The following is a 22,837-nucleotide window of genomic DNA, read 5'->3' on the forward strand; positions in this document are numbered from 1 at the left end:
GCACAAAATGTCATCCAAATAGGTAGGCAAAATTTTCAAACCTTCCAAACCATGGTTTGCTATGTCATCCAAACAGGGCCTTAATGTTGAATATTGAGACTGAGAAATCAGATACGGCTCAAAATTCAAATTCAAATTTTCAAGTTGTATCCACAACACGTAGCCCCATTTGAGAGCCGCATGACACAAAGCCCAATAAAATTATTATGAAGCCAGATATCTCTTATGAATAGTAAAATGAGTTTTAAGCTAAAATATAAGCCATCTGAGTCGTGGTTTTAGTGGAAGAGTATTAATAGATATATTGATTTCAGCCTTACAGAGCCGGCCCTATAAGGCTAGACCTACAAGTATTCCCACTTCTAGTTGTAGAAGGAAGAGAGAAGGGAGAGAATTGAGGGTGGTCAATCATTACTCCTTCAATGTCTATTTGAAGCTTCAAGACCAGCCAGTATTCCCACTTCTACTTGTAGAAGGAAGAAAAAGGGAGATAATTGAGATTGGTCAATCATTGCTCCTTCAATGCGGATTTGAAGCTTCTAGGTCATCATAACTATCAACCTTCAACCTTTAAAGGCATGGTTCAAAGATTCACAAAGCTTCCGGTTTATTGTGCAACCATTTGATTTGCAGATATGCCTCGTAGATGATGAAGAATTGGGGAGAATATAGTTTTTAAAAAAAAAATTGATTTCATGCTTCTTAATCATTTTGATATACTCTTCCGGTCCTAAATATAAGACCCCTTTTGTAGTGTAATTTATACTACGAAAAGGGTCTTATATTTAGGACTGGAGGAGTATTATATTAATTTTTAAACATAATATTTTGCTTCCCGGCGGGTGATTCTCTGTATCCATTTTTTTTAATCTATTGATTCAGGAAAGATAAAATAAATACATCAAGTCAATAACTCATTGAACGTCCATAAATCGTATAATAGTTTGTTTTTAGACGTTCTAGTCAAAAAATTTCTCTTAAGACGTGACAAAAAATTTTTGTCCGTAAATGCTGAGTAAGATCCAAGCTATTAGAGTAAAAATAGTCCAATTCTTTGCCACATCAACACATTTTAACAAAATTGTTAACACTGTTAATTCAGATATAACAGTGGTATAACCGGACAAACTAAAAGGACATAATAAAAAAGAAAAGCGCTTAAGAACCTAATTCAAAACTAGAAGAAACTATAACTAATTTTAAATTAGTTTTCGAGAATATATTTCCATATTATTATATTTTAAAGCCAAATGATTTAACTAAAAAAATGCTACTTTCAATACTAATAGGTGCAGCTATATTTTTTTGGTGGATAAAATTTAATTCAAACCAAATTTTATTTTAAAACCAAATACATACACATATATTTGTTGTGGATGAACTGACTACTGTAGTAGCCAACTTTGTTTCAAAATTGTGTGGCAAGTCCAAATAGGAAAAAACTGTGCAGCGAGATTTATTGGCAAGACAAGGGCAAATGGGTAAGTACAGTTTTGTTCCTATTTTCTTTCCATTTATCAGCGAGAGAAAAATGGAGAAAAAATTGAGTGAGTCTCACACCTCATTGTTCTCCTAATTTTTTTTCCTTTTTTCTTCGATCATTCAAACAAAGGAAAATTTACTTCTCCCTTCCTGGTTTTCCTTCCTCCATCATTTTCTCTCCATCCAAACAAGGATTCAATGTTCTCCTTTTAGAATTTTGAAGACTCCATCAACATAAGAAAGTGAAAATTTAACTACACAATTCTCACATTTTTCCTCTATTTTTTTTTTTAGTTTTACACGGCAAGCCAGCGGCTTGAGAGAAAAGAAAAAACTAAAACCTAGTACAACTCAGATTTGACTTTAAGAGATGTTCTCCTTGTCCATTCTCAAAAGGTCCCTACACGGCTCTGGTGCCCGAGGTAAACAGATATCGTCTGAGTCCAACGAGTCATTTTTCCTCTAGTTAAATACAAGTTTATTCACGTTAAAAAAACAAGGTTTATATGGAAAAGTAGTGTTAGGACTGAGCAAAAAACTCATAGCCCATTATACTGGCCCACAACCATGTGAAATTTTACCCATTTGGATCTCCCAAAAAGTATATTAAACGAGCAAATTTAAACGGGCAGGCTAGTAAAATCAATGCCCTTACTCGCTCGTATATATTTTTTTTCATTTTTTAATATGAAAAGTATATTATAATATATTATTTGTCACACTCATATAACAGTTATAACCTTGATTTAGTGGCAAAAGTGTTTTGCCTGTGGATTCTTGTGACACGCAACTTCAAAATTTTTTATCAATTTTCATATAACATTTAAATTTGGAAGAAGAAAAAAACCCTCATGCTTCCTCATTCTACCATTGCCGTCTTTTTTCCCTCCAATCCTTTTAACCCATCGCCGCTTTTCTTTTCTTTCCTCCTCCACTTCTCTCTTCTTTCTCTCCTCTCTCACATCACCATTACCATCTCTTCCTCCGCCACTACTAAGCCACTCCTAATGTTGACCAGGCGGCAGCAATGACGACCAGTCAGTGCTCTTATGGCTTCACCGCGCACATCAACCTCTCATCATTTCATTATCACCTCTTCTCTCCATGTCTGTGACTTTGCTTCCCTCTGCTCATTGCTCTCCATCATTTCTCTACCTTGCCAGTCTCATACTCACTCAATTCGAATCAATGCAATTGTGCCTATATCTAAGGTGGTTGTGGTTTTTGCTATGAAATTTTTTGGTCTTCTTTCATCCTCCTTTATCTTCCTCAATCTATCAGCTACATTTTGACAAATTGTTATGCCCTGATGAAAGTTGACTAGTTGATTTGGTTACTTGGTTCCTCATAACCTATTTAACCCCCTATTTATTCTTAGCCTATTTACAACGAACTTAAACAGATTCATCACAAGTCCCATGTAATTTTAAACAGGCCGGTTACAAATTAGGACACAAGCTGCCCAACCTACCTATTGCTCTACCCTAAGCAGCACAGGTTTTGGCCTGGTCATAATTAATCTAGAATAATTTGATTTTAAAGAATGATATTGATATTGATATTGATTTTCTTTTTCTTTTTGAACTTATAATGTACTCTTTTCCAAAAGCAATTTCAAAAAGCAAAATTGTGTTAAAATTATTTCTGTAAAAAGCCAAATTTGCCCCCGTATCATATTACACGTTTAAAGTTCACCGAAGCGAACCAATGATTTGAGGACAAGATAAAGACGGTGTTAGAAAAACAAATTGAGGCTTCTGAAAAAAAAAAATTTTGGGGGGGGGGGGAGTAATTAAAATTCATACTAAAATTTACTTCACATCAAGAAATTTTCACTAGAAAATGTACGATCATAGAAGTTTACCTGCTCCCACCGTGAACATCAAATTTTACAATGAAAAACAGACAAAACCAACATGGCTGTTCTAGCTTCTTATCGGGGCCCAAGGGAATAATAGTTTGAAACTCTAAGTGCTTCAAGTGAATCTTCTGATCATATGTCCATTGAATTCCATTTCAATTAAAAACAGATACAAAAAACACCATTTGAACTATGCATAACCAGAACAACAGGGTCGCACCACAGCATGAACAGGGCAACAAAAAATGACAAACCAATAGGTTGAAACCATGAGGCAGCTTCCTCTGAATTCAACCCCAGTGTGAAACCATCGGTTATAAGCATTTTCCTAGAAAATCGCATACCCAGCAACCATAACATTAAAGGCATGCATAAGCAACTTCAAAATCGTTGTTCCAGCCCTTTAGCGTGATAGCCATGTGGAAACTACCAACAAAGGAAGCATTAAAAGAAGGGAGTGGCACACAAATGCATCAACGTTTTCAGGTGTGGTCGACTTGCTGAGAATAGAATTCCAGAGTTGTCCAAAGCTATGCCGTGAATTTTCCTGCACAGAAAATCCATTCTCTTGAAAAATGCTATGCATGAAATAATGTGCCAATCCTAATGGCGCATATGATAGTCACCTTAGTGCTTAAGTTACTACTAACTTGATCCTTGTTATTCATGTTTCTCAAAATTCTTCTGTCGCTCCCAGAGATTGGTTGATCTGTGCAAATTTTAATTTTGGCTTCTCCAACGTCTATACTCCTGTGGGAACTGTATGCTGAATCAGTATGTAATGTTTCCATTACAGAACCAAAGAAGTTGGTCACAGGTACCTAACAAGGAGAAACAAAATCATCCTTATAGAATTCTTCCCAATTAGACCTGATTAATGCTCATTTTCACCACATCAACGCAATAACTGGTACATAGAAGCATAAACACACAAAAACGTTTATTGGCATGCAGATTTCTGTCACGTATAGTATTTTCTCGTCTATCTTGTTAAGAGATCTGTCTTGTAACCACAACGCATATCCTACGGAAGTATACAAGATTCTCATTGCTTTATTATTCTTTCAGGAAAATAGCTTATAAGACGATTTCAACAACTCCCTGAGTAGAGATAAATTAAAGAAATAAAATGTGTTAGGTGGAAACTATACACAGAATATTCACAGCCAATATTATTTGATGTTTTGCAGCCCATGATGCACCATGAGATGTAAAATAATGCCAGGTAGCAGCAATTTGCAGAGTAAACATCTGTTACTTATGTAGGTAATCCCTCAACAAATAATGTTACTCAATTCCTCAACATAAAAAATATTTCAATATATTTATTGAAAAAAAAGTTCATCTGCATTAAATTAAGAACAAAAAATTATTACCTCCTCCAAACTACGTTGATATAGGTCCATTCTATGATATGCGGTTGACATCAACAAATTTGGATTAAATGAATTGAAAAGGCTGCAAAACAAACACAAAATATGCCCGAATTAACAATATAACTACCAAAAGAATATGACGCTGGAATGCTCTACCTACTGCAACACAATTCTCTTGATATGCTCCTAAGCAACCCATACCAATTATCTGTACTAACATAATAGAGAAGGGGAGAGGCGGATTCACCAAGATCACAACATGAGAGTCGATCACCTTAATTAAACTTTTGTTTTCATTTGCACAGACCATAGAATTATAAACCATGAAAACAGAATTCAACTTTCCTGGAAAATCCATTTGGACATGTAAAACCCCACTAAAAATCAAATATTTGATTTGGACAACAGTAATCAATAGAACTAAATATCATGTCACAAATTGGAAGACCCAACTCAGTTTCATCTTCCAGTATTTGGAAGTTTGGATGATCCATGTAGCATAGAAATTGAAACTCATTGTTTTCCATATTGGTTTGATGGAAAAATCAAAATGATCCTCATCTATGTTGATCTCTCAACAGATTTCTTTCATCAAAATTACAAGATCATTCAAGACCGGAAAGTTAAACAGAGGCTACAGAAACACTTCATAACAAGGAAAAGAAGTCATGTATTCACACTCCCGAAAAACACTTATGGTCTACCTGCTCAAGGAGGCATTATCATACATATTTAGCTTCTCAAAGAAGGCTAGAGTATAATATGTAAAACGATCCACAACAGAAACACCAACCTGTATTAAATAAAACAGAAGTGAATTTTAGTTGTCCGGATCATAGACCAAATTCAAGAATCAAATGTTCACAGTTACGAACCATGTCAATAACATTGCAAGGATCAACGTTATTAAAAGTAGCCATATTCTAGCCATCATAGAACAAAATCCTCAACCAAGTAACTTCTATCCTTTTATCTTCCTCTAGACTCTTCTCTCCCACATATTGTTATCAGAACTGCCAAGTGAAGAGAAATTTGCCAACTGCTCAAGACCTCGAGTTTTTGCCATTGCCTACCGTTTGTTTGGTCTTATGATTGCCATTGTTTCTTGACTGCTAGCACAATGATCTTTTTTCTTTTTTTTTTTTTTTTTTTGTACACTCATTCACGCCCTCTATAGTCCGTTCAGTTTATTAGCTTTGCTAGATACTTACTCAGATGTTTTCTTAGCTCTTGCTAATAACATCAGAACATTTAAGTTTTGTTTTCCCACTTACGTCAATTGGTGCTTAGGTTGAATGTTGCTGTACATTTATACAATAAAGGACGAATTCATCTCAGAAGCTTATGATATGGTCATTAATCTGTTTAAAACTTTCTAAATGAATGTTTTCCAGATTTAAATTTTCCTTGCATTTAAGTGAAGACTCGTAATATTTTATTATAATTTCTAACACACCTTACATGGAAGCATATTATGAGATTTAAGAGTAAAACAAGAACAAGCTCCTTGTGACTAGAACTAAAAATTTCAATCAAGAAAATGTATAACAGAAAAGATCAATTCAGATCACGTGTTCATCGTGACTTGGATACCATTTCAAGTACCAATTCAACTCAGAAATCGGAGTTAAGGCCCATGAGTGATTTTAATATACTTAGTAAAGTAATGACACTGCTTGAAAATTGTGTCATCATGATTTTTTAAAAAATTCTTTTAATACAATTCCTCAAATTATTTATTATTGGGGAGGATGCCACAGCAGTTTTGATGCCTATGTCTAGAATCTAAATGCCATTAACAACAGGAATGACTGCAGCAGATGGTTAATACTAGAAAATGGATACATACATCTGGGTCTAAGTGATGTGAATATGAATTCTCTCCTTTCATGCTGCTTCCCATAGCCAAAACACCTGGGGAATGAAGCTGTAAGGTTCAGAAAATGAACCAAGTCAACCTAGGGAAAAAAATTAGCAGAATAAATAAATGACAACTTTTTCTCAACGTGACAGAGAAAAGAATTAGAGGATTTCAGGCTTTGACATATCTATGCGGCATATTTGCCTTTTACCACCAGGACATTTAAATACATGCAAAGGATGTGTACCAAGCTAGCCCAGGACAATAGTAAACAGAGAGTTGAAACTTAAAAGTAAAAGCAAATAGAAATTTACTAGGTACAGCCATGTCCTTTGTTCTTCACAACATGACAGTCAAAATGGATCAAAATACGCTATAAGTAAGCCAGCACATCACATTTGGTTAGTTAGCAGGCAAAGGTTTGTGAGATGACAAAGACCTATAACTATCTAGTGTAGAATGCTTGTAAAACTCCACCCATCAACTTCCGTAATTTTGTCTCAGGAACTCTAAATAATTGAATTAAAGTAAAACTACACAAGCAATAAGCTAATATTTGAGAAGGAAAGTCATGTGCCTGAGTACTTTTACGAGATTGCACATGCAGGCAGGGTTAATATGGGTAGTACATGTGTTAAGAGAACTCGGCATAGAAATAAATACACCAATCAAGATGTGGTGTGATAATATGGCTGCACTCAAGATTGCAAACAATGCTGTCCAACATGACCGAACAAAATGTTGAAATTGACCGCCATTTCATCAAGGAAAAGATTGAAGCTAAAGTCATCGATCTAACCTAAATTCCCTCTGGAAGACAGATTGTGGATGTAATGACCAAACCACTGGTCAAGAACAAGTTTGACAAGTCGACTAGCAAGCTGGGAATAATTAACATCTATTCCCCAGCTTGAGGGAGAGTGTTGGAAATGGGCCATAGGGGGAGGCCCATTCACTTTTAACCTAGAATCAAACACAGCCATGTACTCTGATTTTCTACCCGTTAGACACATTTCTTAGGCACTAATTTAGGGATTACAGAATATATTTCTTTCTTTTTTCACTTCCTCATTAATTCTGGAGGATTTCATGCGATATGCTAAATCACTCTTCTGCCTATATGTATCATTCAATCCTATGGAATAAAACACAGCTTTCTGTATACAAACTTCCACTTGCAACTAAGCTTTTTGGGGACAACACAAGGGCTGTCACATACAACCAAAAGGAATGCTCCTAGGCTGGTCACGTATGGCTAAGCAATGAGTTTTGCAAGTCAAGAACCTGCAAGAGTGTGAAACTCACGTTTGGCGTTGATGGGTCTCATGTTCAATGCTTCAATACAAGGTTGCTGGTACAAAATTGGTTCATGGATTATTTAAAATGCTTCTTGGCTCTAATTTAGTACCATTTTCTATGTACTTGCCCTTGGGGACAAAGGTCTCTTGTAGAGAAGATATTGATAAGTTTAGGTAAGATTTTATTAGATTCATTAATTATAAGAATTTATTGGATTTTAAATAAATTTAGATAGAATTTGGATATTATCATATTAGGAGGATTTAGATAGGATTTAATTATATCAGTAATAGTAGTGTTTGGATTAGATATTTAATTGAGATTAGAATTACCCATGACTTATAAATAGGGTAATCATCAATCTTATTCTCATATGCTTTGACCTTTTGAATTATACAGTATAATTCTAGTTTCTCCTTGTATTCACTCTGTTTTTCTCTCTTTCACCTTTCTTTCTACAATCACCCTATCACAATCAAATTAACAAATACTGAGTTTAAGCTTCCTAATATCCAAAGTTCTTTTACCAATGATTACAAATCCCATTGGAATAGACAAAGGCACCTATCGTAAAAACACAAGGCATGCAGTAATCTTATGTAAAAACAATCTAACAAGGCAACATCATGCAATTAATACTTCGATTGACTGATTGCCAACATCTCCTTTTAATTAAAGAATGAATAAGCTTCATATAATATTCTAAAAATCCATCTAATGAGAATTCATGTTTGATTTTTCTAAAAATCATATTCTGGAAAGCATTTTGAGACCTGTGAGAAGAGAGTTGAAGCTTGGCAAGTGTCCACCATTATCAATAGCTCCTTAAACCTAAGAGACAACATACCAGCAAAAAGATGAGTTTTTTGCCCTATATAAAGAGGTCACAAGATGTCAATAACTACCAAATATGAAGTTAATCACAAAATATAGATTAAATCTTCATAGTTAGAAAAATGGTCTATTTCATAAAACATTTGCCAAGCAAAAACTTCATACAAAAAACTAAGCATTACTTTAGCATATGAAAACAGCCATACAAGAAAGCATGCAACTACAGCCCTTGATCCAAAACTTTATCAAATATCAAGTTCACAAATCAAACTTAAAAGTCACAACATTAATTTGCATAAGATTTCTGATAAGACTCCAAATCAGCACATTAACATACCAGAGAAGAAATAAGGAGAATGGAGTAGTGGTTGAGTCAGTTTTTTCATCTTTGAAGGACAGCTGAATGAGTCTCATAAGTTTTATTTGTTTTATTAATGATTTATCAGCTGAGTAAGTGAACTTTAGGTTGTTAGGTCCACCGTCTCTTTCTGTTAGCTTAGCTCCAAGATACTAGGGATATTTACTTATTTTTCATTCTCATTTAGTCATATTTTCTGCATTATAAATGTGTTGGCAGATTTTATGGCCAACATACCAGAGAAATAAAGTACTATTTGAATTAAGTGGAAATTCTCCATTGATTCGGCTATTGAGGGTGTGTAGATTGAGACTCTTACTTTACTCATTCTTAATAGAATTTATCCCTGGTTATTGAGATTTATCAAGTGAGATTCTGATAGGATCAACCTATTTAAAAATACCTATAAGAGGCGACAGAGGCAGAAGCAAGCAAAAGGCAACAGTCCTTTCTAAGCAACCAGGGAGTTGACTTCTAATTCCTACCTTTTTGGAGAAAGTAGCACACTCTAATGTCTTTAGGTGTGTGTACTAGGTTGTTGTATTTTGGAGACTGTGCTGTTTACTTTTAAGTATTTTAGCCGTTGTAGCTTGGGGGAGGGAAGACGTTTTTTTTGCATGAGAGCATGGTGAGGAGAGAGCTGACCTCTCGAATGTCAGGACCATTGTATGAGCTGTGAGTGTGTGAACCATTTTGTAACTTCCTATCTCCCACTGAGTAGGAAGATTGCTATTGATTAATCCTATTCGAGTATTATTTCACTATCAGGAGCCCATTCACTGTTTCATTATCTGATTTATTACTGTTCCTACTGTCAGTTCCTATCAGATTCTCACTTGAAAGATCCAGAAGAGATTCACTGTAATTATTCCCTCTTCATCTTAGAAAATCAAATCAGGATGCTAACAACTTCATACCTACGCTTCTCTTTCATTTGCTTTACAGCATCAGCTAAATCATGACTCTGGAGCTCTTCAGAGTCCTGAAATTTCAAAAATTCATCACCTCCATGCCCAGTCATATACAAAAGTACATGACTCCCTTCATCACTTAGAAGACGCTTAGACCTTGGAACAGCAGCCTCATGACGACCCGTCAAAACTCGTAAAAAGTTTTCCACTGTCACTTCATAGCCACGATAATCTACCTGCAAGTTAAGAAGCAAAATGTTCATCCTCTAAAAGACATTGCTTATAGCCCCAAAACAGGTTGGAAGCGATGAATATCTCTTTAGCATCATATCAGATGGAAGTCTACATATACACAAGTGTTCAACTGAAAAAAGTGAGAGAATGTGACTAGACAAAGAGGTTTATTGGGTTACCACAGCACGTCTTCTATTAAGAGGGTGCCTGGTAACCCCAGAAAGCAAAAATGTTTTCACACAAATCGAAACAAAACTCCCCTTACATATTTACTTAGTATACCGTAAAATCAATTTTAAAATCATGATTTAGTTTCCATCCAAATATCCCTAAGTCTCTTTTAAGAAATTATAAGATTTAATATTGATATCAGCTTAAAGCCAATCAGAGAGAGATGGAAAATTTACATATCAGAGAAATGTGTTATGGCTAACAGACTTCAGTAGCAAGAGTACCTAAAGTCAGCCAAGGTATTTGATGTGTAAATATAATAGAAAGGAGGAAGTTAGTTAGCATTAGTTACCAAGTCCTTAGGCCTATAAATAAGGGGCCTGGGTAATCAGACTGGCGAATGGCCAAAGTGAATAGAATAAGTTCTCCCTCCTCTCTCTCTTTCTCTACCCAGACTTCTTCTTCCCCTCTCTCCTCTAATTTCTCTACAATACCTTAAAACTATTTATGCAAGATTCAGGGCAGAATGGCAAACTCAGCTATATAGCAGACACAAGCTTGAATCATCATACAAAAGAAGCCTCTCAGTAATATTAATACTCACCGCAAAATTATTTATTAATTGATTGCATAGTGAAAGGAAGCGCATAAGTAAACTTAAAATATTATTACGTGTTTCCCCTTTTTGTGCCCAAATTAGTAAGCAAAGCTTCAAATTTCTCATGTAGTTTCTACGAACATAGCTAGTGAATCAAAGAAAAGAGTAGCCTCTGCTTAAGCTATGTATTAGTAGGATTAATACTAAAAAGTAGTGAGATGCATAGGCCACAAAAGGCCTTGACCTCGGATGTTAGCATTATGAGCAACAAGAGCTCAGAATTTCTCAATAACCTCTTTCTAGACAGCGAGAAGGCTACACATTAGAAGGAAAAGTTGTTTGGGATGGTTATGAGCATTGAATTTCCTTCACTACTTTTTTTGCTGTTAGATTAGTTCCTTCTCATTAGTCTTTGTACTCTTCTATCTCATTATATTGTTCTTGTGTGCATATGCGTTCATATCTCTACATATATGTGGATATATATTCCTACTTTTCATTACTTATATGCGGAAGTTTAAAATCCACAACCAAAACTGGCTCACGAGTTTATGGTTTGTTAATATAATTTAGACTCATATCAAGACAATTCCAAAGCCAACACAAAGAATATTATCTAGTGAACAAGGAAAATGAAAGGCATAAAGAAAACTCACCTCCACATTGTCCCCATACAAATTAAGCTTATGATTTTCATTATTGAAAACCTGGGCAGGGTATTTGTTTCTAGCATTACATGCCATGTCATCTGCCAGCATGAGTATTATCCTCTCGTCAGGAATTCCTAACCGCTTAACTGTCCTGATTAACAAGGAAATTATAATGACAACAGGTAATTACAAAGTATAATTGGAGCAAATAAAGTTAAATTGGATATTACCTATATAAGGAAAGTGTATTGGCCATGTGTCGATAATTAAACCTAAATAAGGGAAGCAACGAATTAAATATGTTAACCAAGTCATGAAGCTAAGACTTTGTGATAGCTATAAAACGTCTTTTATAAGACTTAGTAACATGTTTAGACAGCATTGTTGATGCTTAATCTTTTTTTTTTTTGGCCAAATTGTTGATACTTAGTCTAAAAAGCAATTTCAAGGATGCACACACTAGACCAATAAATTTTGCTCTAAATCAAAATACAGGTGGCTGAAAATGTTTATGTCCTCAGGAATAAAAAGGAAGTCGGTATTAAAGCTCACTAGACATGTTGTAGAGATGAGATACAGCCAAAAAGGAATGGTGCGTTCTAACACGTGATTACTTTTTTAGTGATAATGATAGTAAACTGGATTCGAACAATATTTAAATTAATTTAATAATTAATTTATGTTATAGTAAGCTGTTAGTTGAAATAAAATCGAATGAACAAAACAATCATGAATGACAACATAAATGATTGAGTTGGAGTAAATGAGTTGGAAAACAATGTCCGAAACCAGGTCAGTTCGAGTAAACATCATATTTTCATGTTGCCAAAGGTGGTATAAACAATCCAAAGGAACCACGAAAAGAAAACACTGGTATGATTCTTTAAGAGGGTTTTATTACTCACAAAAAGAGGATATAGCTATAATTTTGTTATGTTATAAATTAAAAATGGAAGCTGCACTTACCAGAATCGTGATGTGCAGACTAAAACAGCCCAATTATTCGTATGCAATGTGGATTCAGATGAAGATGACAAATGCGCCACAGAGTTGCCAATGTTTCCAAGACATAACAGTAATAACATTAGCACTCCAATAGGTAACCTTAGCAAGCTAAAGATCAGGAACCTCATGCTTCTATATAGCGATTCTCACACCTAGTGTGTCAAATCTATTGTTCTTCAAAAAGTAGATATATTACTCAGGCACCTCTTTTCTTCAGATATCAAAGAAACATTTCAGTAACTGCCAAAAAAAAAAAAAAAGAGCGATCAAACAGGGAATATTGAATTGCAAGACTAGCTAGAATCAAGAGAGAAATAATTGAATACTCCATAACAAAATCATAGCCTCAAAACTTGTTATTGTGCAAGAGTTTACAGACTTGCTAGCATTCATATCAGCAAACAGATGCTGTTTACAATCCTCAGTCAAACTACGAATGACATAATTCCCCCAGGGGATCCATAAAAAACCAATATGGAGAAGTATTGAGGGGGATTTATAGAAACTAACCAGGAAGCTTTGAATGGGGACCCAGTCCCACAAAATGCTTTCACAGCAAGAGGCAGATATCATTTGAAAGAAAAATGCAGACCGGATATGGCAAGCTAGAAGTTGGTGATGGAGATTAGAGGGCAACAAGATACAGATCTGATGATGATCTTATCCAGCCAGATCTGATGATTTCTTCCCAATTTCTGCCAGATCTTCTTCCCTCAATTACATGAAAACTAAGTTCACAATTTTCTCTCCATTTCTAAAACAAAAAAATTTTCTTTTGTGGGAAGCTTTCCACCAAAATAAAACAAAGGATGAGCATTTGATTTGCAGACAAAATAAAAATTGAAAGATATGGCATATGACAAGCCAGAAAGAATGAACATTAATCAGTTCCAGACATTCCCATGTCTAGAATCTTTAGAAAAAGGAGGGAAAACAAAATAGATTACTCAGAAAACAAGAAAAAAATCACCATGATCACAGAGAATGGTAATCAACTTATTCACTGGCTTAGCAAAATGCATTTTATATGAAAATTCAAATAGATAAAATCAAGATCATTGGAAAAATTAACCAGCACCTGTGAGATTGCTCGGCTTTGTGCTCAGGCTATGGTTCCTGGTCTTTTTAATAGCATTAAGGTCTTTTAATTAAAAGAAAATACTTTAATTAAAAATTGTGTCTCATTTACAAGACATATCAATCACACTTTTAAACACCACCCATACATATAACTTTTAAATTTCTCCTCTTCGTTTGTCTTTGTAGTTTCCCACTCCATTTGTTCTTGCTTCATTTTGATCTGCTAGTACACCTAAACAATTGAAATTCTAAACATCTCTTACTTGAAAAAATCGGTTTGAAGGGTAGCAGATAGTGTAATGGGCGACGAAGATCTGGGAATCTTAGTGGACCCAATTAGATCATTCGAATGTTTGAAGTCCTGGGCTGCTGTTCCTATCTCAGCTACAATTGTTAGGGTCTTTGATTACTGTATTTTGCAATATTATTTGTTTGAATGTGGCTAGGATTATATTATATAACAGGTTATAATTATTATATTTAATGTTATAATAGTTCTTCGATTCCTGTCTTAGCCACTTGATTTATTATTAATGAATTTCAATGTATGGACTCTCTGACACAATTTTATCTTGTTTTTAGTATGAAGTTATATGTATGGGTGGTGTTTTAAGGTCAGATTACATTTGTGGCATATATAGCATTCAAGTTGAAGAACAAGAAATGGAACTATGACATAAATCTGGTGACTTGGGTAGCTGGTTTGCCCTTTGAAGAAGTTGTCTAAAATAAGCAATGCTCATATAGATTCAATACTAGATGTTTCTAACTTTATTTGACTCATTTATAAGTTTTCCTGTTCTGTTCTCTTTTAAAGATGGGTACATTATTTAGTTGCTGTTGTATGGATTAGGTTGGATTTGTTGTCCATGTAATGTGTCAATGGTTTTACATCTCTCATTAGGGGATTGTTAGTTGCTGATTTAGGTCTCATATGGTATCTAGAAGTAACAGAAACATATTGCACAAGTACAACTTCGTTTTTCACATCTATAAGTGTTTCGTCAATCAAGTTTAAGCGTCATAACATCGTCAATGAAAAATGAAAGGACGTGCTCAAGAGAAGATCCTACCATGCTTTCAATCTTCTACATAAATTTAGAACCAACTTAAAATCAGATTACTTAGGCCAAGTATTTTATTCATAAGTTAATATGCCAAAATGGCCCCCACACTATCAGATTACTAAGACCACAAAACTATGGGTTTTCCTTTTAAATAATAACTATGGACTAAAAATTCAGAGAAGTAGCCTCACAAATTATTAAACTTTTTATCACAGTAATAAATAACTCGTTCACTGAAACAAACCCCTTTCGATTAGCATCAGAAAAATAACAACAATCATAACATGGGGCAATGGATCAATTCCTACCTCCAAATATTTTATAGTGCAGTGATGAATAAATCCAGATGAGCAATTGTAAAATCTATAAGTAACAAATTCTCTTGACCAAAAAAAAAAAGGTAACAAATTCTCTTGCCAAAAAAAAGGTAACAAATTTGCTCTCAGTCACTATCTTATTCTCTTTACTGTTCTCATTCCAGTAACACACGACACTTAATCCTGGTTCATCCTCAATCACCCAAGAAACTATCACTGCCTTCCCCATATAATCACCTTGTGTTATATGAACCTCAACCAAGGAAATCCATACATCCATAAAAATGGCGAGGAATGAGGCCAAAGGCTAGAGAACTGAATTTTAAATCATTTTACACAGATTTTACGGAACTTGTTGAGGAGCATTATAACCAGGTAGGATTGCGAATACATCGTTATCAAGTGGCATATATATCCACAGTATTCACAATCTTTCTCATTAATGAACTGGTTCTGCTACCATAACAAAGCACAGCTACACTCGAAAGAAAAACCGGAACCACAAAACAAGGGAATCTCTGAAGACCCATCTTCTCAAACTGCACATTAATCTCCCATGGTGACTCTAACGTCTCCCAAATGATTGACTTAAAACCCCATTATATTAATCTCTGCGTAGCGTGTTTGAACACAATATAATGCGAATTTGTTGTTGAATAAATCGGGGAATATTCAAAATCCTCTACGGAATTACAATGCAAAGATTACCTCTTGGGCTGGCATTTTTCTTGCAGTAGAAAATGGCTCTTGTTCCAGCTCTCACTGTTGAAGGTTGAAGAAGAAGAATAAGCCTCTCTTTCCTCTCAGATCTGGTCGAGTCGTCTCGTTCTGTCAATGGCGTTCTGTCGCTTTCACCCACGATGATGCTAAAGACGATGAGGTCAGGAAATTTAGGAGGGATCCACCAGGAGAGATGGCTGTTGCGGTTCGAGAGAAAATTGGGGAGGAAAGAAAACTAAAGAGGAAAATATGCAAGGGAAAAAGACCGGACCAGACCGGGACCGGAAAACTGGTGAACCAGTGGGTGGTCCAGTCTGGGAGGCCAAAAAAACCGGTCTATAGTTGATGGGTTGTCCGGTTTTGAATATTTTATTTTTTTATCCTTCAATCCATGGAAAACGAAGTCATTTGGCATTGGAAAATTAAAAAAAAAAAAAAGACAGTCCGGTCCAAATTGAATGAGCTCGGCCCCTGCTTCAGTTCGAGAAAAATCTTTGCCTTTCACTTCTTGCCGTTGCCACCCTCCCCCAAATCGAAAATCCCTAGCTGAATCAACCTCATTATGCCGAAGTTTTCTTCGCCATCGGAGGTCCCGAATCTTCGCGCCAAGTCGTCGAGGTTGAACGTTGAAGCAGCCGGTGATCGTGGTTCAAGCGCAAATCTACGTCGCAGCCGCAAGTGGTCGCCTCCCATCATTGTTACTTCTTCACAGTGGTAGAATCATTGTCAGAGTTGTAGGTGGTCGCTTCTGTGCTCTTGCCTCTTGTTGTCTTGTTAGTAATTTTCATTCAGCTAGGCTTAGATAGTTAAATCATAAATGTGCTCTACTCTTACGGTTTTTCGGTTCGCTGGTCATGCGTTGTGTGTTCTTCTTCTATTTTTTTATTCATCTGAATTCTCAAGCTCAACACTAATAACTTGTAAAGTAGCTAGGCTTAGATAAAATGAGATTTATTTCCTTTTTCTAATGTAGAACAATATTGTGTATAATATAGATGTAAGATCCGGGAAAAAAATAAAAACAGTCATATTGATTGATTTCAATGATTTGTTTACTTGGAACATCATTTAACAATGAAGGTACTGCAAATTCAACAATTTTTGAGAGGGATAATGAAAGTTTATATATATAATTAAGATTCTATTAGTATTCTTAGATGAATATATAATTATTTGTATAATCATTAATATTGATTATTGTCTTATATAGGTGATGAAGATATGGATATTGCTAATCCTCCACCTTTGCAAGATGATATTGTTACTCCTATTTTTCCTCGCCCAACTGATGATATCTCAATCCATGCTCTTACCAATGATCTTAATGATGATTTTGATTTTGCATAGTGATGAAGATGTGAATTTTATTAATATTTTCTTAGTACAATTAAACATTCAAACTACTTTTGTAACTTTCAATCTTTTTTTTAAGTGATTATTATTTATAAATTTGGTTCTATTTTAATATTGTGAATTAAATTATATTATTTTAATATGACTGGTCCGACCCCGGTCTAACCTCTAGTTCAACCAGTGACCCTTGACCCACTGCATCGACCGGTTTAGCTCCCAGTCCAGTTTTTTGTTTCTTGAAAATATGGGAAGAAATAAGTTTTTTCTTGTTTAGATAGTTGAGAAAATATAGAAGGAAGAAAAAGCGAAGGAAAAAATAAAGTGGGTCACATATCTTTTTTTTATAATTTTCTCTTTATATATGGAGAGATTTGAGAAGGAAAACAAGATTTCCATGATTTGTCCCTCCTTTATCTTCCTCTCCATATTTATTTTCTTTTATTATATTCAAAAGTTATTTACTTTTTATTTTTTATCTTAAAACAATGTTTTTATTAAATAATTTGGCTTTAAAACATAATAATCTGAAAAAATATATAAATCAAATAACTTGATTTTAAATTATTTGATAATGCTAATATTAGTATGATTTTTCTATTGTAATATTTAATTTAATTTAATTTTAAATATAATATATTTTGATAAGCACATTTTAGGCATTTAAATGTTTGCTATTTTTTCCTCCTTTCTATTTTTTCTCATTTATCCAAACAAGAAAGATGATGACAACTTCTCTCTAATTTTTTCTTCTCTCTATTTTCTCTCCTCTCGTTTTCTTTTCTTTCTACTTTTCTTCCCATCCAAATCGTCTCATAATCTTTTTCCACCTTGTCCCTCAGAATCCCAGAATCCCAAAATCCTGTCCATGCATATGATCCAAAACCTCACACTGCGCCACATCATGAAACTCTTAAAAATGAATAAGGTTGAAGTACACCTTAATAGTAGTGTCTTCAACCTTCTGCTCTCCTCGCCGCTTTCGACTCTCAAGTCCCAACCTCTAAGAGTACGTTTGAATTAGTGTTGGGCAAAACTAACTTTAGTCTAACTAATTTTTGTAACTAAAATTAGAATAAAAAATCAGTTAGTGTAATGCTATTTATGTTTGGATAGGTGCTTATAAAAAGTTAGTTGGAAAAGTTAAAAGTTGTTTGGATGATTAATAAAAAAATAAGTTTAGATATAAAATGACTGAAAAAGACATGAACTTTATTGAATATTAATGTTTATATTATATGATATTAGTATGATAATTGTTAAAAAAAATTATTATAATTGTATAATAAAAATATCTGTTGGTGAGAAAATTTTGAACATACATAGAATATAATTAAATACATATAATTAATTTGAGAACATTAGGAAATTTAAATAAATTATTTTGACATATTTATATTTATTTTTCTTCAAATTAATTTCCTTGACTTATAAACTAATATGTAGTCTAATAATACACATAAGTATTTTAGAGAAATCATGTAACATAAAATATAAATAAATAATTTATTCAGCTTTTTTAATTTTTTAAATTAATCTATTGAATCTTGTATAAAACCATTATCTCTCTAGGGCAAAAAAGTAAAAGCACTTTGTCATTCACCCATGTGGACCCCATCAGTTGCGTTGCGGAAGGCAAAAGTTACTTTCTGGAGCGTTGGAAAAAAAGTCAATTTATGACATAAGTTCATTTGCACTCAACAACAATCCAAACATGTGTTTACTTCAAAAAAGCTTCAAACCACCATTTCACATGTTCCTAAGCACTTTTCCTCCTCCAAACGGTGATCCAAACATACCTTAAGACGTCACCTTAATAGATTCGTTTGGATTTTAATCTGATTTTGAAAAAATGAGATTAAACAAAAATTAGATTAGGTAATATGATTAACTTTTATAAAAATTAGTTTGTAAAGTAAAGAAATTATTTGGATTATAGTTGGATAAATAAGTTTAGTTTATAGAATGATTAAAGTATAACTTTTATTGAACAATAAAAAATGATTAAAAATATGAATTTATAAAATACAATAATTTTAAATTATTATAATTGAAAGAAGTTATATTTAATGAATAAAAATATATTTAAATTAGAAATCACAAAACTGTGAAAATTTGAACTAAATAATATTACATAATAATTGGATGATATACTCTGCACAATTTATATATATAATAAAAAATAATATTAAAAATTAAAAATATTATAAAAATTATGTTAAAAATTATTTTTACTCAAGAAAGTATTAAAAATAAATAACTAAAAATTGATTATGAAATACTAGAAATATGAAGATAGAAACATAAGAATATAAATATACAGACAAAAATGATTTTTATTTAAAAAGTTGTTTTGACATAAGTCATAATTAAATTTCAGATACTTTTGTAATCAAGCTTAAAAAAGTACTACTTCTGATCCTTAATATAAGACCTTATTTGACTTTTATTTGATCTTTAATATAAGATCTTAATCTATTTTGTCTTTTATATTTATGCATTTTTTCAAGATAGTCTTGTTAACAATAGTAATTCTAGATAATACACTTGATTAGTAAGAATATTTTAGGAAAGACAATACCTATTTATTACAACTAACTAACTTAACTTCTTTTGTTAATCTTCTTAAATTAGTTAACTAGCTCTTATAATTAGAATTGGAGGTAATAATTTTTTTTTACTCATAGTTTCCAAATTTACAATATGACTTAGTCAAACTTTTAAGCTATTTTTTGCACTCTTGTTCACTCAACCAAACAAGCTGAATATCTTTGACCGTGCAAAGATACTTCGCAAATTTTTCACTGGTAAAAATAGGTTCTTCACAATTTAAGGTCTAAAAGTGAAAACTAATCTAAATGATAAATAAAGCCAAAATGGTGGAAATCTCTAACAAAAATGGAGCTCTCTCTGGATCTGTGTGTATATACACACGCGCCCATGAAGAAACTCTTTTAGTTGATTGATCTCTTGTCTTGGTGTCTCTATTTGGAAGCATGGTGACTTTAGTTTTATCCATTGAGATCTGTGGGCAGGCTTCCATTTCTAGTAGACCGTGGCGAAGGCGGAGGAGAGTCAACCACAAACTTGATCCATGGTCGAATTTAGAGCAACACTTTGCTTTCAGTGGCTCTGGTAATGTCGCCACAGAGAAGATTAGAATGCCATGCGTTGTAGGGGATTAAATTTCCGACATAGGAAGAGGAGGAGGAAGAGGATGATTACAAATGACAGATAAAGGTGGGAGATCGAGGAAGAATAGCCAAGGCAGGCATGGCCATGGAGGAGATGGTTGTTGCTAACCAATGGTTGGGTGTCGGAAGAGGAGAGAGGAGAAGGCCGAATGGTATTGTTAGTCGTACTTACGACATGGTGCAATGTGAGTTTTTTTATCATACGGATGGACAGGATTTTGGGATTCTGAGGGATGCTGAGAAAAGAGATACTAAGGCAATCCGGATCCGGATTTATGAAGATAGATGGAGATGGAGATGGCGAGAGATTGAGAGATGGACATGAAAAGTAGAAGGGTGTTTTTGTCTTTTAATAAATATTTTATAATTCATATTTAAAATTAAGTTTTTGACAGCAATCTATCAATATAAAAAAATAGAGTATAAAACAAGAGTTGCTGGTAGTCTGATACGTGGTGTTACCAATATGTAGATAAATGATCCTCATTTTTAAATTTTTGCAAAAACCATGTTCCCCTATTCATGTGTTTACATTTCTACCCATGTTTCCCTGTTCATACAATTATGTTTCTACACATGTTCTCCTATTCATGTGCTTTTCTTTTTCTTTTCTTTTTTTTTTCATATCATTTGTAGAAAATTTGTACTTATAAAACTTAAAATTTAAAGCATGATCTATCTCATGATTATTTCGTGGTTGGTTACAAAGTAAAAGTTGGTTACAGGCTGACACGTGAATTCTGATCACTAGAACACATTGTTTTGGATTTTATGACTTTGTTATGGGAGGTTTTTTTATTCCAATTAAGAATATTTCTGGTTTGAAATTAAATTCAATAATCTCAACCAAAAAAAGGCTGTTAATATTTCAAATTTTAAATTAAAATTAATAGTTCATAAAAACTGGTTGTTCATCCCCCAATTAAATTATTTTGAATTTACAAATGTATTTATAAAATCAAAAAAACAATTGAATAGACTTATATGCCCATGTTGTTACTTTTTTTGGGTGAAATTTTTTGAGGTCGGTTAGTTTTTTAGATTTCAAATCAATATTCCATTTTTAAATTCAAATTAATATAAATATTTAAACTGTAAATGAAGTTTTACAACATTTAGCTTCATCAACAATCAATAATTTTCTATAGCATGCCACGTGGCAGGCTATAATCTTAGATAAATAGAAGATTTTTTTTAATTGGAAAAATAAAATAGGAAAATAAAAATATAGCAGTTCCTGTTGTTATTCCGTATTTTGAGGCAGATTTTTTAATTCAAAATGAAAATTAGGAGGAATTTCTAATGTTGGGAGTGTTGATCACTATACCCGCATTGGTCCATATTCCAAGGTTTTGTTCTAGGCAATTTTCTAATTTCAGGGGCTGTTGCTCATGATTACACATCAATCAAATCTTCTCACTTTGCATATTTTTTGGTTTTCAAATTTTGTGTTTAGCCATTATATTGTGGCCGTTTCCACTTTGTCGTAAGGTTTGCAGCAATCAGCTTTTTCGACGGTAACTGGCTATATATATGTGTGGTGCTTGGAAGCAACCATTTTAAGGTAGTTCTTTAGGCAATTCTTTCAGTCTCCACCTCGCCAATTTTATGTAGTCAATAATGAAAGCACCAAATTTTCATTCCATTCATTTGGGTAAAGAAGATTTGTGATGAGTTTGAAGGAGGAAATGTCTTCTCAGTTTGAAATCTCGGTATGTGCTTTTCTTTTCCTTTCTAATTATTTCCATTCTTGACCTCACCCATCATTAGCTCTTTCAAATCAACTAGTTCACAAGTGAAAGTCCTTCTTTTGCTTATTGGGCTGCTAGGTTTCTTGTTCTTGGTAAATTGGATTATGCTTATGCATCTGCAAGATGAAGCAGTCCATCCTATCACTAAGTTAGCAGGAAATTCATCTTCTGATTCAAGTTTGGTTTCAATTCAGATATGTCCTTCATTAGTATTTTAGATTTTTAATTATAAAAAGTTTATTCTCCTGTCCCTTGCTGTTTCAATTTTTTTTACCATACACTTCAAAGTGAAGCATATATAGGTGTACACATTTAATTCTAGAAAATAAAAAAAGGATGGACCTGGTGCATGACCATCCTTTAGAAATTGGTTTTCACATAGTAATATGAAATTATATCTATTGCAGTCATTGTGATATTTTATAACTACAAAAAATCTATCTTTTATCAACCAGTTGCCTCTGTCCAGGATTCATTTACTAATGCTTGTCATTTTCTATAGCTGAAGGATTTAATGAGATAGTTAGAAGTCCTTATTACATGGCTCTTGAGGCACTAAAACGAAACTAGCCATATTAGGCAAGTTAGATTTGTTTTGTGCATGGTGTATTTCAGCTCATGACAAATGGATTTTTAATGGCTAAGAATTAAATTTTAAGTCGCTATGGATATACTGCTAGAAGAAAACAAATGCTTGTCTTCAAATGGCTTGCTCCTC

At 33.6% G+C, this 22,837-nt stretch overlaps 1 protein-coding gene across 8 annotated transcripts; it reads right to left on the reverse strand.

Moving 5' to 3' along the window:
* Positions 1-3,292: 3,292 nt before the first annotated feature.
* Positions 3,293-15,946, reverse strand: LOC114712706 (putative GPI-anchor transamidase). 8 transcript variants are annotated; one of them, XM_028897255.1, is made up of 13 exons: positions 15,813-15,946; positions 13,151-13,335; positions 12,793-12,880; positions 12,602-12,620; positions 11,866-11,907; positions 11,642-11,786; positions 9,989-10,218; positions 8,653-8,710; positions 6,569-6,646; positions 5,424-5,512; positions 4,720-4,801; positions 3,970-4,164; positions 3,293-3,890 (listed from the first exon to the last, which is right to left on the reverse strand). In XM_028897255.1, the coding sequence occupies exons 5-13, from the start codon at positions 11,889-11,891 to the stop codon at positions 3,747-3,749; spliced, it is 1,047 nt and encodes a 348-aa protein (XP_028753088.1). In that variant the 5' UTR covers positions 11,892-11,907; positions 12,602-12,620; positions 12,793-12,880; positions 13,151-13,335; positions 15,813-15,946; the 3' UTR covers positions 3,293-3,746. The 8 variants fall into 8 exon arrangements, with proteins under 8 accessions (XP_028753088.1, XP_028753089.1, XP_028753087.1 ...); XM_028897256.1 differs by having other exon boundaries at positions 13,151-13,344; XM_028897254.1 differs by having other exon boundaries at positions 13,151-13,352.
* Between the last annotated feature and the right edge of the window lie 6,891 nt (positions 15,947-22,837).

Source organism: Neltuma alba, unplaced genomic scaffold, assembly GCF_004799145.2.
Source record: "Neltuma alba isolate B1F8T4 unplaced genomic scaffold, ASM479914v2 tig00011396_pilon, whole genome shotgun sequence".
In the NCBI taxonomy this organism is placed as follows: Eukaryota; Viridiplantae; Streptophyta; class Magnoliopsida; order Fabales; family Fabaceae; genus Neltuma; species Neltuma alba.